The following is a 16,646-nucleotide window of genomic DNA, read 5'->3' on the forward strand; positions in this document are numbered from 1 at the left end:
TGACCTTAAGAAGTAAGTGGCATTTCTTAGGTCTGTTTCTGGAAAAATAAGGTCACCAGCATTAATATCTATGTAACCTAAGTACTAATAAATGTCAATTTTAGGGACTAACACATAAAACAGAAGTACATGTATTTCTTTCTCATTGTTTTCTTCAGAAAGATCTAAATACTACCATGCTTTAAATACGTTATTATGCAGTCAACATAGATCTGCCCGCTCATGTACACTATTTGTAAAAAGGATCCTGATTGAGCAATCAGATTATGCTTAGATTCCTGAAAATGCATAATCTTCCTAGAGCATTTGTCCACAAATTTGACTCAGATTTTTTATTTTTTTTTCTATGTGCAAACCAGTCCTTTGCATATACGGGAGTCTTTATGTCTTTATTTAGAAGAAAAATAGCAAATACTCCTAGCATCTCTAGAGCAATTTACATTTTATAACTAACTTTTATATCTCACTTCATCATAGCATAAAATAAATGAAGAGCTGTTATAATACCCAACTTCCAGATGAGGAAACCCAGGTGGAGAGAGACCAGACTGGTCAGCTAGCAAGTGTCAGGGTCAGAGGTGGCTTTTGCTTCCAAACAGGAGGGACCATGGGAGGAGGAGGAGGAGGATTCTAAGAGGGATAAAGCTCTCATTTCTTGTGCCTTATCATTTTTTTTCTCTCAAATGGATAGTCCTACTCACAGCACATGCCCATTATAGGATCTTCCTCCTCCTCATCTCCTTAGCTTCATCCTATTGCCATAAGCTCAATTATGCAAGAAATGTAATTTTATAACTAAGCAGTTTTAATTTTTGTTCCAAATTTGCCATCCTTGAGAGTAAGTAGTGGTATAAGTCAGTCGTTCCCATCAGTTGGCGGGCCCCCTGATGCAAGGCACTGAAAAGGTAGGTCTGGTCTAGGGTAACTCTTCGGTCTGTTGCCCCCACTCCCCACTCTGGACTTGGGAAGTGTCTCAGGCCTGTGTTCCTGCAAAAGGAAGCCAAGTGGTACCTTTTGCTCAGTTTTCAGAAACTTCTAGAGTGTTTCCTTAAGCTTCTCTCAGAGATACATAATATCTAAGTTTCCTTTGGATCCTTCTAATTTCCAATCCAGAGATTTTTATTTAGCTAAAAAAGTAGTAGAGGGAAGGCATAGGGAACAGAAAAGTTTTATTTTTATTCTCAGGTGGTCTCTAAAGTTCATGGTCAAACTTATGAATGACTTCTGAGACCCAAAAGCCAGTTACCAACTCCTCAGTCCTTTCTGCCTCTGAAGGAGGTGAACCCCTTCAAGTTATAGCTCCTCACAAAGCAGTCAAGAGACAAAAGGGAATAAATACTGTGGGGGAAATTCTATTAATGTTCTGAAATTTCTCTTGGCACGATAGCTCATTTCTCTTCATTCTTGTATATATTAAGCATTATGCTAATGTTTTACATATATTATTTCATTCAATCTATAACTCTCTAGGTGGGAGAATCTAAGGCCCAGAGAGGATAAGCCATTTGCCTAGAGTCACACATTTTAAAAGTGGTAGAGTTGCTCTGTGGATTCATTTGTTTATTTATTTATCCATCCATTCATTCCATAAATGTGTATTAGCTCCTATTTATGGAGCACTTTATTAGGTGCTGGGGATATATCAGTGAACACGGCAGATAAGATTCTGCCCTCATGGGGGTGACAGTCTAGTGGGGAGAAAAAAAAACCACGAGAATTGGTAAGTGACATAAATTTCCAATGACACGTTTTCGAACATAAATGCCAAGAAGAAAGTAAAACACTCAAATCCAGGTCTTTTGACCTGAGAACCTAGGCCTAAAACTACAGGCCCCTCATTCTCTTAGGAGTAATTATGGGACAGATTAGTAGTATTGAGGCTGCCACAATCCCTTCCTTTTCCCTCTACTCATTAGACTTAGTGACATATTTGAAATGTGTGTGTGGGTAGTGTGCAGAGATTCGAGTCGAACACACAGGAATTTCCTGAAGTGGTGATTTCACATTTGCATCCTGTCAGACAAGCTTGTAATGAGTTGCTAGGTCAGCTCTTTTCTCTCTTCCCTTTTCCTTTCCTTCTGTCTTTCACTTCTCCCTTTCTCTCATTTATTCGTTCGTCCATCCATTTATTCAATAAAGGTTCGGAAATGCCTATTCTGTGCCAGGCACTGTGTTGTTCCTGAGTGGCAAGACAAATGAGAGATGACCACTAGCCTCAAACAGCTTCCAGTCGAATGGCCCCAAAATAGAACAGGACAAGAACGTGGCATTTCATGCGGAGGCACTGGCTCATTGAGGATAAGAGGCAGAATCCCACTTCACAGCAGCCAGTGCTTCCAGGTCCCAGAAGTCAGCAGAAGTTGATGATGAGTGTTTGTCCTTCTAAAACACTCTCCAGACTCTTTAGACCTCTAAACATTTGTAGGCAAATCACTCTTTCTTGGGATTCTGAGAAAGGCCAAGCACGAGACTCCTCATTAATATGTGAATAGCGTAAAAGAGCCTTGAAAGTCATTTCTGTGTTAAAATCATATCTGATTTGAATGTTATCTTTGGAACATTATCTCCAAATGACTTCCATCTCTGGTTGATTGAATGCCTGCCTGCCACTAGAAATGTGGGTAGTGTGTGCAGAAGCTATCCACTAATATTAGCCTAAGACTGTACTGTAGATTAATATTCTGTGATTCAAAAGCAGAAAAACAGTAGAAACTGTCTCTAAGTATCTGCTTCTACGAAGGCTGATTTCAAAAACAATGGGGATACAGTGATTTGGAGATTTGTCAAAAAGGTTCTATCCCTTTTCCAAAACCACTTAGAACATAACTGGTAAAGCCAAACAAAGAATAAATAGCACAACTGTTTTAAAGAGAATGAGTTAGGAACAATGCTCAGCTAAAGGAATTTCCTGAGAATATTCAAGATCACTAATAAAAATTGTATAGCTTCTTGTACCTTAGGATGTAAAAAATGCATCATGTAGAAAACTAGTTTTGAAAAACCAATCATAGCAAAACCTGGGTAATTGTTTTTATTCAGTTCACCCAGGCATTCAGCAAAAATATGTCTTTTGAACCTATTACATATCAGCAAGGAAAATGAGCAGTATAAAAAGTTATAATGCCCAAGTCCTTGCCCTCAGTTATTACCTAGGAGAGAGAGAACCTGAATTTGTATAAGTATAATAAATATAATACTATTTCCAAATTAGAAATATGACATGTTATTTTGCTAATTGAACATTTAGCAAATGACTGATGGAGTTTTAAATTCATTCTAATGCTTTTTAAATCTGAGAGCCAGGAAGTGTTATTAGCATTTTTATTTTGTCTCTGAAACCTATCCTTTTCAACTCCAAGTTAATTTTCTTTGTATTTTAAATAACCCGTCTTCCTGCTGCTATCAGGAAAAGTAAAGGAATAGTACCAGCAAAGAATCGCAGTTAGTAATAGGATATGCAGTGGCCTGGTTTCACTGGAATGTGTAGGAAAAAGAGCCAGTGATGCCCAGTTTGTGGTGGCTTTGAAAATCTAGCAAGAGAGAATGTTTGCACTCGGGACCCTTCCAAACCTCATCCTGTTTCTCTTCCTCTGGCTATTTACCTGTATCCTTTAACATATCCTTTAACAAATTAGTAGATGCAAGTATTTTCCTGAGTTCTGTGAGCCACTCTAGCAAATTAATTGAACCCCAGAAGGGGATTGTGGGAACCTCAGATTTATTAGTCAGGAGCACAGGTGACAATGTAGATTTGCAACTAGCATCTGAAATGGGGGTGGGGTGGGGGAACAGTCCTATGTGACTATGTCCTTAAGCGGTGAGATCTGATGCTGTCTCTAGGCAGATAGTGTGAGAATTGAATTGCATTCAGTTAAATTGTAGGACAACCAGCTAGTGTCACAGAATTGCTTGTTGTGGGGAAAATCCCCACCCACCTGGCATCAAGAGTGTGTAAGATAGTAGCGTCATAGCAAAGGAGACTCATAGGAGGAAGGACTGAAGGTTTCTCCCAACTCAGGAGGTCAAGCCAGATTGTGGGTGAAATACTTACTCATTTAAAAAAGAGGTATTAATTCTACTGTAGTCTCAAATTATTATTATTAAAATGTGTTTCGTGTCAAGGGGCTAAGCAATTACAGGTAATCTATTGATAAGGCAATCACCATGAGCCAACAGTTACCAATGAAGCCTTTGGAATCCAAATGCAAGAGTCCAAGAATGAATCAGTGAAACCCACTCACAGGCAAAAGCAGTAAGAGTTGGAGAATCAATCTGTGAGAGGGAGAAGCATGGGAAAAGGTGGTGATTCTGAGACTGTAAACAAAAGGATGGTACCATAAGTAGTCAGGAGGACGTTTCATGATGAAAATATTAGTATAGATTGTAGATATTGTAGATATGGTGACTTGGGGATGCTAGTAAGATATCCAGATTGGGATGAACAACCCACCACTGGGAAATAAAAAACAAGAACACAGGAGGGAGGGAAGATGAAGATAGATGTCATTGATCTAATGATTTAGAAGTATTAATTAATGAGAATAGAGCTGAGATGATGCAGAAAGAAAAAAAAAAGATGTCCTGTTATATTGGTTTCTAGTTTTCGCTACAAGCTCCAAAAACATCATGAAAAATGTTTTATAGATCGTATGAGGGTGTAATTTCTTGTTCATCTCTGTACTTCTAGGACTCTACCTCTACTGTCACACTCAATGTTCCAAACATCCTCAGCCATCTTTAGTGCCCAGAGCATAGCAAGCTCTTGCTGTCATTTCTTCCAAGAATACTTTCCTCTTCCCCTTGATCTAGCTGGCCTCATTTCCTTTTGAGTTGTCATTTATTAATTGTCCAGGACCTCTTTCCTGGCTAATCCTCTCTTGGATTAGATCTTCAGATCACCTGGTACTATTACAAAAATACTTCTCTTATTGTATTTTTATTAATTATATACTACTTTTTATTGGCTTAGCCCCTGGGCCTCTGAGGGCAGGATTTCTTTTTGTCTTGTTTATTAGTATATTTTTAGCACCTAGAGCAGTGCCTGGCACAGAAAAAGCACTTTTTGTTGAATATTTGTTGAATGAATGGATGAATGGACCAATAAACAAGTAGATGAAAGGGAATAATAATAGTTATATACATTTTTTTAAAAATATTTTTTATTTATTTGACACAGAGAGATCACAAGTAGACAGATAGGCAGGCAGAGAGAGAAAGGGAAGCAAGCTCTCTGCTGAGCAGAGAGCCTTATTCGGGGCTCAGTCCCAGGAGCCTGGGAACACGACCCGAGCCGAAGGCAAGGCTTAACCCACTGAGCCACCCAGGTGCCCCAGTTATACACATTTTACTTTATAGTTCATTCATTGCCTAGCATAGATCTGGGCCAAAGAATACTAGTGTGGACATTTAAGTGACAATTCCCTTTGCTAAAATGTCCTGCTTTTTAAATTATAACAGCATGCCATGCAGACCAGGTATGGAAAATATAGGTACATTTAAATTAAGTAAATATCTGATATATAGCCAAATATACCACTGCTTACATCACCAGCATCCCTGAGAAGTCATCTGACTCAGGAATGCTAAGTAAGACCTGAATAGCTGTGTTTGTATACTTTCTTGAAGCTGGAAAGTACCAGCTCTAAATGACTACCTGAGATCACATGGAATCAACAAAAGACAATCTTCTTCAGGAGAAAGTATACCTGTCACAAAGACACCATTGCCCCGTGTGGACAGCACCATGGCCTGGAAATCCCACAGCTTGGAAGATTATCGGAAGCATGTCCTTTTCTGTGGGACAGACGTTATCCAGGTCAAGCCGTCTGGGCAGGGGCCAGTGAGAGCAGTTGTCTTGCAAACAGGTTGGTAGATTCCACTTTTGTAAATTTAGTTCATGATTAGAAGTGGGGAAATTAGACTGGAACAATTTTGTTTGGGAATATGGAATTTGCTACATTCTGGTAATAACAGCCATACTCATTTGTAGTCGGGCTCTTGTTGTTCTAAGTTGCCACCATACCCAAATGAATGGTTCGTTGTTAAACCATGTGTTTATGATGAAGCATATACAGAGATGAAGCAGATTTCCTCAAAGGCAAGACTATGTTATTATAGGTTTATTTGTTTGTTTTTGTTTTATGGCCACGTGCTTCTTTTCTTTTCCTTCTATACCCACTCTGAGTGATTACCAAGAAATCAGTTCCAAAATCATTGTTTGAGGACTTTTTCCTTTTAAAGTGCTGCTTGCTAGATATTATTTCAAGATCCCTGCTGGATACCTCCACTTAGTTTCCCTACAGACACTTCAAAGTGGAGGCATCTAAAGCATTCATCCTTCTCTTTCTGTTGACGGCTTTACCATCTAGCCAGTCCTTCCACATCACCCTTAACTCCTTACTTTCTCCCGAACCAAGTAGGGCACCACATCCTGTTGATTCTACAAATACCTCCCAAGTCCTGTCTCTCTCTCCTTCATCCCCACAGCTGGTGTTTTGTCCAGGCCCTTCATCATCTCCTGTCTAACTATTACAAGAGAAATGTTTTTTTGACTGTTCCATTTGAGCTTTGGCCTGAAATACTTTGTCTTGACTTTTATTCTGTCTATCCCTTGCTCTGTCACCAAGTCATATTTCTTAAAACATATTTTGAAGCAGTTTATTCACACCATGCTCAAAAACTTTTCAAAACTATTAATATTATGCCCAATCTTTCATATTACATGATGCAGCCAATACCTTCCATGACCTATCCTAGGTTGCTATATTTACCCGTGATCTTTGTTTCTGCCAGCCCACACAAGTACAAATTCAAAACACTTCGTTGTCTCAATGTTTTAGTTAGGCTATGATTCAATTGTTCTACCTGATTTTTTTTTAATTAAAAATATCATTTTGTTTCAAAGTAGTCAATAGGCATAAGAAAATCTCTCAGCTAGCTGATAAACAAGAACTAATGGATGGTAATCATGGAAGCACCCTTATCTGAGCTTGTAAAATGCTGAAGCAACAGGTTAGAGAAAGCTCTGCTCCTTTTCTCCAAAGCCTACAAAGCCATGCTTGAGGATCCAAGCAAGATGTTCACAAGGCATAGGAATTAAAGCATTTCACACTTAAAAATAGTGACCTATTTCTGGTAGTCAAAATTTTTTTTTTTTTTTTGGGCCAATGACTTAAATTTTAATGGCTACCTACAAAGTGCTATGCCCTGAGGGCTAAAGGAAAAAAAAAAAAGAGATACTCCTTGACCTTAAAGAAGACTGTGGTCTGGGGCAGGAAACACGTGAATTTATAGCTATCTAAACAAAGAACAGTGATAGATGTCATGTGATTAAGTATTATAGGGACTCCAAAGAAGGGGAGAAATTATTTTTGATATGAAGTTTGGTATGAAGTCCCATATTTTGATATGGGAGTAGAATTCAGGAAGCATTTTGTTGTTGAGGTGGCATATTGAGCCAAGCCTGATAGAATGGGAAGGATTTAGCCAAGCTTATCACAGAGCTAAAAAGATCCTGATCTGTTTCTGCAAAACACAAAGGAAAGAATGCACTGGAGTCTTCTGAGAGCAGTGTTAGTTAAAAGTCTAGCAAGATAGTAGTCTACTGGATTGATGGGGCTGCGAATGCCATGCCTAGAAATTTGAACTTTATTGTAAAAAATGGAGGCTCTGGAAGGTTTTTGAGCATAAAAATGACATGATGAGAGGCACATATATTTAAGAAATCACTTGTTTTGTGCTTTCCTTTTCTCTTAATTTTCTATTGTTTTCAACACATATTTGAGTTTTAAAGTCTTCTTCTCTCAGCAGCTCATCTTCTCTGGTGACTGCATCTGTCGGTTCCTTAGTCTTCTTTCCCCCAGTCATGTGCTTGAGTGAGGAGCTGCACTGTGTGAGCCACTGAAACACTGACTTCCAGAACAAATGAAACTGAGCGGGGCTAAGGAGTGCCATTTATTGTTCCTGGCAATCTTGTAAGAATAATAAATATAAATATACTTTTAGCAATGGTGTTTTCATTCCATATTCAAATGACACTATTAACCAATCCTTAACTCGATGCAAACCATTTTGGGTTTGGGGGAAACTGTATTAAAGGACCTTACTCCACCTCCAATTATCTTTATGTAGGTTACAATACTGCCAAAGGGGACTTGGTAAGATCCATCCTCTACCCTCGGCCTCTGAACTTCAAACTATACAATGATGCCTTCAAGTTCATAGTGTTCCTGGCCTGCCTTGGAGTAGTGGGTTTCTTCTATGCCCTTGGTGTATATATGTACCATGGAGTAAGTATTGGGGGTAGGGTTTTTAATAGCGAAGCTTTCTCAAGGAACTTGACCTAACTCAAAAGGATTAGATAAGGTTACCTTTTAGCCCCATCATTCTGTGAGTCAGCATGTCCAACGGAGCTTTCTTAGATGACTAAACTATTCTATACATACACTGCTCAATTTGGTAGCCCTTAACCACGTGTGCTTATTGAATGCTTAAACTGTGGCTAGTATGACTGAGGAAATGAACTTTCAATTTTACTTCATTTTAACTACTTTAATTAATCAAATTTAATATAACTAATTTGATTATTTGATTAATTTCAATTTAAGTGCCCATATGTGGTTAGTTAAAATTGTATTGAATGACACAGCTACGAAAAGTTGCAAAGTTCATAGTCCTTTCACCATTTTGATGGAATGAGAGGTTACTGTGTGTGTGGTATTTGCAATACCGAAGCTTCAGAGGTAATACATGCTTCTCAAGCCTGATAGGATGGAGGGGACTTAGTCAATCATACCAGAGAGCAGAAGGGCATACTAATTAGAGTGAGCAAAGGACAAAGCAAGAAATGCAGATGTGTCTTCTAGAAACAGTAAGCAACTGAGACATTAAGTCTAGCAAGGTAGAAATAGGTCACATGGAAGGGAATCTTCAATTCCATGCCTAGAAATTTAGGATTATTTGAGAATGTTGAAATATTTGAGAGTGTACACTGTCCAAGACATACCTGACAGGCTATGTAGGCAATGAATTGCTCTGTGTTCTGTTGGGTTCCAAAATGGAATTAAATGTCCACTTTTATAGGGGTGCCTGGGTGGCTCAGTCAGTTCAGGGTCCAACTCTTGATTTCAGCTCAAGTCATGATCTCAGTTGTGAGATCAAGCCCTGTGTCAGGCTCCACCCTCAGCTCTTGAGATTCTTTCTCTCCTTCCGTCCTCCCATTTTCTTTCTCCCCACTCACATACTCTCTCTTTTAAAAAGAATAAAAATTATAAATGTCCACTTTTACAGAACTGTATGTGGCCTGGATCCCCACTTTCTTTTAAGCTTCATGGTATCTGGTTTCATTTGATGTCCCTCTGAATAGTTGTGTTGGCTGGACAGAGAAGTAGATGACCTCTGAAGTCCTTTCTGGTCCTGAGAGTCTGATTTTGTGGTGAATTGTGTGGTCCTTTCTGTAAGACATATTAGGATCTTAAGAATGTGAGCTCATAGGGAAGAAGAAAAAATTATGAATAAAAGGATCTAAACATAGATATGAAACTGGGTATGGGTGACCTAATTACAAAGCCCAAATTGGTAACTTTAGTGCATTCTATGTGTGTTATTGGGGAGAAGGGTAAATATTGCTGGGGATTCACAAGAATTTCCAGGCAAGGTTCATGCTCACACTTGCACTTTGGGTAGTCATTTCAGTCTGATATAAGCCCCCAGGGAGTATTTCTAGGTAGGAGAGGGCAAAGGAAGTCCTGGTGTAATGGTACCAGTAGAATAGATCTTGAAAAGAGCTCCAGCCAATGGGACTGGAACTTGAGACAATGTGCCAGTTTTATATGGGGAGCAGGAGTGTTGAGCAAGAAAACAAGTAAAAAGTCCCTGCAGTGTTTGGGAATGAAGATTTCCTGGGTGAGACTCATTATCCAATATACACCAAAATAATGACACTAATCACAAACCCCGTCTTCTTGGTCATAACCTGGGGCTCTGTTGGCTGCTTCTATTTGTATTGGCTCAGGACTTGACAGGGCTGAGTCCTCAGGGTCAACACTCCACAGCTGTAATTGAAAAAAAGCAGGAGTTGATGGATTTTGTAATAAATTTGAGATTGAACCAATGATGTATCGAGCAGGCATTGTTACTGAACTTGAACCTGAGTTTCCAGTACTCAGAAGAGGATTTTATGGCTGAAATTATGGTTGATTTCATCAAAATCTAAGGTAAAGCCAATAGTATCTAAAGTATTTGAAACATACAACAAACCACCCTGTGATTTGATCTTGGCTCCACTCTCATCAGTCATGTGAATTCCTGCAGACTTGACTGGGATTTTGACTTGATGAGAACCGGCCAAATAATACAACACAATGGTCACATATTTGTACCCTGGAGTGGGACAGACTAGCGTTCATATCCTCACCATTTAATTAGCAGGTGGATTGAGGAGTTATTTAATTTTTTAAGCTTTGCTTTCCTTATCTGTTAAATAGAAAAAAATAACAGTATTTACAACACAAGGTTGCCATGAGAAATCACTAAATAATGTATGTTGATTAATACAATGCCTGCCCCAGAACATGAGTAGTGAGAGCAAAGTATTTTTACTATTGACCTCCCTATAACAGATAATACATGCTGAGATCTTAGCAGAATCTTGGTCATCATCTTTATCAGGTCACCATGCATTTCTTATATGTGCTGGGTACCTCCTCTTTGTCAGAAACTGTGCTAAGACTCTGTATCTAGAAATGAATAAGATGAACTTGAAAATGACTTCAAAAATGTATAAGCTAAAGCTGCTTGCCCAAAGGAGTTTGGAAGCTTTTGAGAGAGATTTATAACCTAACCATCAAGCTGGTGTGTGAAATGTTACAAATTCAAGGTGGTCTCTGTGCCTGGGAGTCCAGACAGTGTGTTATGATGAGCAGAGGAAGGATGGTGCTCTGGGTGGAGAGAATGCGAAGTTAAAAGAAACAGAATCATCCAAGGGCAGGATGGACATAGAGTAGGGATCAGAGTCCCCTTTTGTTCTCAGTGGGAGACAACTTGTCTATTCCTTAGGCACACCCAAAAGAGCTCTTAGTCCCACCAAGAAAGCCAGATCACTTTGAATACTCTTGTGGTATTATAGGAGATAGGGCCAGAGAGGGTGCCAGCCTGCTCTGCTGAGCTAATCTGTATGTCCCTCCCTCCCCAGGCTTCTTCAAGAGATACCACAACCATGGCCCTGCTCCTCTTCACCGTTACTGTCCCTCCTGTGCTGCCAGCTGCCCTGACCACAGGCATTGTGTATGCACAAAAGAGGCTGAAGAAAAAGAAAATCTTCTGTATCTCCCCACAGAGAATCAATATGTGTGGGCAAATAAACCTCGTGTGCTTTGACAAAGTATGATCTAAACTTTCCAGGTTGGAGGTTAATGATTTCAAGGTACAGCAGAGCTGGAAAAGGACTCCAAGAATGCTTGGCTCACTGCACTCATTTTACAGATGGGAACACTGAAGCCAGAGAAGGCCATACAGTGAGCTAGCGTGAGACCATGTTCTAGAGGACCACTCTACTGTGTCCTAAGGAAGTAGTTTAGCTATCACATCATGAATTCCTTTCCTATAAAATTTAATATTTTTGTGCCCATGTTGGGTTTTAAAACAGTCTCCTATTATAAAAACTTCTATGACTGACTTTTCAGGCAAAAAATGTTGGGACATTTCTGTTCTCTGAAGTGCTATGTTTGTCCTGTGCTTCATCGAGCATATCCCCTTCATTTCCTCTGCTTCTTTTAAGGAAAGGGAGGGAGGGGACCATGGCTGTTTATGCACTCAGTTTCTCCTTTCTCCTTTGATCCTCAGGTTAGCAAAATTCCACATTAGCGAATATGTCCCTGTGCTTAGAGTCCTAGAAGTGGCAGGGGAGAAGTATGTCTAAATGGAGAGGATTGCTACTCTGGGACAGGTTCTAAGACTCCTTCCGGTGCCTCTCCTGTAGGGGATATGGAGGGACCTCAGCCACAGTTGCCTGCTGATCAGATCTTGCCTCTGCTTGGGCAGGTCAGTTTAACTGCTATAATACAGTGGGCCTGGCCTGGTTCTTCCGTGTCTCCACTTCATTCCCATTTGAGTAATTGATAAAGGCTTTGCCACTTTTTATCTAATCTGCATTGGCCAAGAGCCCCGTTAATGAGATATTCCTTGCTCTGCAGAAGTTCTTGACTTAGCTGAGGAAGCAGGTAAAGCAGAAGTGTAGACAATGATAACACAGTGAAATACATGCTGAAAGAGGTATGAACAAGGCCTTGAGGTGAAGTTACCTGCCATGGGTAAGAGCTGTGGCTTTGGGTGTTATACAGAATGGGCCCTGGCCTCAGAAGCAAGCGGTTCAGCAGCACAGTGATATCAAGGCCTTTGGCACATGGGGGACAGAGGACAGTGGGGTGTGGCTAAATTGGGTGGCTGCATGGTAGGGGATGCAGGTGGAGAGAGGAGTGAGTCCTATTGCTCAGGGCCTGATGTGCCAAGCTAAGGACTGGAGTTTTGTTGTGAAGGAGAATGGGGGTCTTACCATTTATTTTAAGAAGATGGATGACATTGTTATAGGTGGTATTTTATTTATTTCATCCAGGGTAATTGGTGAGAAGGGACAGAAGGGAGATAGGACTGAGACAAAAAGCTATCTGGGAACATTGTCCTAGACAAGAAGGGCAAAAATGGAGAGTAGAGGTGGAGGAGTCTAACTCCTGTCCGTTTGAATGCAGTTGGCGAAAAACCAAGAGTAGAGTTCATGGGTCTTGGCCCCGAGCTGGAAGTAGAACAGGTTAGCAGGTTAGTTATTTTTGTTCTATTCTTGTCAAGTTGCCTTTGACAAGAAAGCCCTTAACCCCACTCATCAGGAACCACTAAGGTTAACTTAACAGTAACCTCCTTTTAGTTTTAGGACCAGAGAACAGCCCCTGGGAAGTTTTCTGGCAGCGATTCCCAGTACTTATCCAGGAGCCTCACTAGTGCCTGTAAAATAAGGAGATTATAAAACACATTCATTTCATAGTCATCTGTTTCTAAAACTAGTTCTTCCAGAGGATGTTCATTTTACATCTCTTATAAAGTTTTTTTTCCTCCGCATCTTCATGTGCTCTTTTGCCAGAACAGCTGAAGGACTGCTTCTCAGCAGGCTTGGCCAAACCCCAGTGGCATGACAGCATGTTAGAGTGCAAAGAACTCTGGATTGGGAATCCTCAAAATGGGAAGTCAGATCCTGGATCTGACACTAAGTTTCTGTGTGATCTTTTAAGAGAAAAACTTTGAACTCTAATAATCTCTAAGTGTCTTTCTAGATTTCACATTGTAAAACTCTATCAATATGCTGTTGGAATAAAGCACCCCACGATGAACTGAAGCCCCATCTACTGTTATTTCCATTTTGAAGACATTCACCACTGGGCTTCTGCATATATCTGTTCCATATATTTCCAGTTTATGTTGCTTTATTATAAAACAAGTTCTCTCTTTTCTATCCAGTTCATCCTATGCTTGGGCTAGTATTCATGCTAAGAAGTTTGCTTTCTCTGTCTTACTCCCTTTACTACTGCAACTATAATTTACTTTTCTTTCTGTTCATGTCTAGTTTTATTGTATAAAGATCATTTTCGCACAGAGAAATAACACAGTCCCATTCCTGTTTTGTTTTGGTATCAATTCTGTTTTCATGTTCAAAATATTGATGTTTAAAAATATAATCTGATCATCAGGAAAACACTTCAGTTTGAATTAAGCTACTAACTTTTTTATGGAAAAACTTAAGAGGATTTGAAATCTAAACACACAGGTTGGGACCCTTACAAATTGCAGGAGGGAAATGAAGCAAACAGATTTTTGCTGTTGTTCTTCAAGGAATAACTCACACAAAGCATGTTAGCTTTCTGGGAAGTCCAAATAAATTAATGAAACCAAAATTCCTTCATTCTTTAATTGAAAGTCCAGTATGGGTTTTGTCTTTCTGCATATTTTACAAAATTTATTTAACTTTATCTAGACAGGCTGGATTCTGGCTCTTTCTTTTCAACCTGCAGGCCACTGGACCTTGAGGCTGCTCCTTTCATCTCTAACCTGAGAATGTCCTTTCCCTGTTTACTCAGTTGTAAGAATTGGAAGCATCATAAGCACTTCATTGTAAAACATTATGCCTATTTTATGTTTTTTTAATGACAGAAATGTCATTGGTAGAAGACTAGAAAATTCAGTGCCTTGTACAGAAATGATTTTAAAAGAATGATGACATAGACCTGGGTGTCAGTATTGAAGGACACACCCCAGCCCTTTGGTAGTGTTCTGTTTAGCCTTGATAGTGCTGAAGCAGTGTAGCCTCATGCTTACTCTGGGTGTTGGCTTCTTGCATAAAGACACCAGCGTCTGTAATTAATAGTGGACTCTGAAGCAAAGAGCAAATTCAAAGTGCTGTGATAGTACTTAGTTTCATGTAGCTTTCTCTGTTACATTATGTGACAAATATCCTCATAACACAGCAAATCAAATTCTCCCAACCATTTTCCTCTTGATCTAACAATAAAAGTCTTTCATGGGCATTAATGAATATTTATTATTAGCACTTCATTATCTCCAAATTCTCAAAGTCCTTTATCAACATTTCATTATCAATCTGGACAGTCACCATGTCACCCATATTTTATAAAACTGTTATGAACCAGATGGCACACTATGAACTAAATTGTCTTGAAAAGAAGGAAAAAATTCTGAACTCTGCTTTAGAAAGACAGCAGGTGCCAACTGAAAAGTCAGACTCGCACTGGTTCTTATTGGATTTCCATTCCCTGAGCACCTACCATTGAACAATAGCAAGTACAATAAGCACACAAAAACAAAACATTTACATTTTATTGTAATGACTAGTATCTAGAGTCATTTAATGATCAACATAGGCTTTGGGAGAATCTTTCCTTGCTGAATCTTTCCTTCAGGTACCCTTCTCTGATTTAAAATTTGATGTTTACAAAGAGGGGCTTTGGACAACTAGATCTACTTTGATTTCTTGGGAGCTTGGGTTTAGTTTAAGTCATGATGTAAGTAAAAGCTCTAAATCTTATGTTAACACCAATTCTAATTTCTTCCAGACTGGCACCCTTACGGAAGATGGGCTGGACCTCTGGGGGACTGTCCCAACTGTTGACAACTGGTAGGTACTTTAGCGAAGGTGGACTGTGGGATTTGTGTGGCTATCTTGGTGCTACTCAGAGCCATCTTTCCAGTGGTGAGGGATGAATGTCACATAAAATATATATAATAATTTACTAGAACTACTTCTCAATTATTTTAATTTGTTAAGTCAAATGAGTTCTAAGTACAGAATCAGACAAGAAAAGTAGGTCTTCAAACTCCACATGAAAAATAGAATGAGCTGGATGAGTAAGGAATTGCATGAATAAAATGGAAGAACAAAGAGTGAAATCAGAACTGTGCTGAATTAAAAACTGCAAAGACTTGCTAGTGGTTAGTGGGCTGGTGGGGGTGGGATTGAGGAGGAGTCCAGAGAAAAAGAGCTCTGTCTCCTCCCTCATAGAGCTCACATTTCATGGGAAAAATGTTCACCTGCCTTCTATGCACAATACAGGCTGTGGAAAGTGCTACTATTAAGACACACAGATCAATATAGAGAAGGAGAAACAATAATGATTGCTTGATATACTACACAGTCAGATTTTAGAATAACATAATAAATGGTAGAAATTAATTTTGAAAATGAATTGAATGAGGAAAACCACGTGACAGAGATACCACTTGAAATAGAATCTTGAAACAGGTATGGCTAAAATTTTTATAGACACGGGCTTAAAGCTGGCCATGGGAGTGGAGACAGCAATCACAGAGATGCTACCCCAGGATGGAGCTAGAGAGGGAAAGGCCCTAGCTGCCTTTGTAGTAGGGATGAGATCTGCCTTCTCAATCCAAGTGCAAATCCCTCAGCCCTTGAGCTCTGGATACTCTACTTTGGTTCCAAACATGGCTCGGTCTCTGTCATTGAAAGAGTCATACAGGAGCTACCCAAGACAGTGATGGGAAGAGTGTAGATCTGGCACAAGATAACAGCAGACAGGCAGTGAGACATGTGAAGATACTTGGGTTCAACCCTACTTGTGTGCTTCAGCTCCTGGCTGCTCAGATGTCTGGTCCAGGCTTTTGTTCAGACAGGTACCACTTTGTCTTCTATTGGCCAGACCAGTGAAAGGGGAATGGGGTGTTTGCAGCTTTTACCCCTCCTCTTCTTTGCTTTCCCCAAGTAAACTTTTGGGATGTAGAGAAAACTGGATACAGTTACTGTTTGGCTGTAAGATGGGAGGAGGGAAAGGTAAACCAGCCAACCTATTTGCATAGAGGAAAGTGAACTTCAGATGCTGGATATCCATGCCCAGAATTTCAGAAATAGGACAAAGGGTGAAGGACTGAGTCTTGAGAAACATTTCACAGTCCAGGTGCGCTTTTACTTGAAGGAAAAAGAAACCAGTAGGCAGTCTTCCTTCCAATCCCTGCTACTTCACTGACCCAGAGACCTCTTGCCTGGGGGTGTGGCTTTCTAGAAACTACTCTGAAGAGCTTGCAGGTGTCAGTCTGAGCCTTCCCCTGCCACTCCCACCATAGGGGCTGGCTGC

General features: G+C 39.8%; 1 protein-coding gene across 1 annotated transcript in view; it reads left to right on the plus strand.

Annotated features, from left to right (window-relative positions):
- ATP13A5 (ATPase 13A5) overlaps positions 1-16,646 on the plus strand; it is an 86,039-nt gene that overhangs the window by 22,868 nt on the left and 46,525 nt on the right. The window contains exons 10-13 of the mRNA XM_059388338.1: positions 5,694-5,864; positions 8,131-8,288; positions 11,192-11,380; positions 15,114-15,175. Coding sequence (XP_059244321.1) covers positions 5,694-5,864; positions 8,131-8,288; positions 11,192-11,380; positions 15,114-15,175 — 580 coding nt within the window. The remainder of the gene's footprint in view (positions 1-5,693; positions 5,865-8,130; positions 8,289-11,191; positions 11,381-15,113; positions 15,176-16,646) is intronic.

Source organism: Mustela nigripes, chromosome 2 (assembly GCF_022355385.1).
Source record: "Mustela nigripes isolate SB6536 chromosome 2, MUSNIG.SB6536, whole genome shotgun sequence".
Lineage (NCBI taxonomy): Eukaryota > Metazoa > Chordata > Mammalia > Carnivora > Mustelidae > Mustela > Mustela nigripes.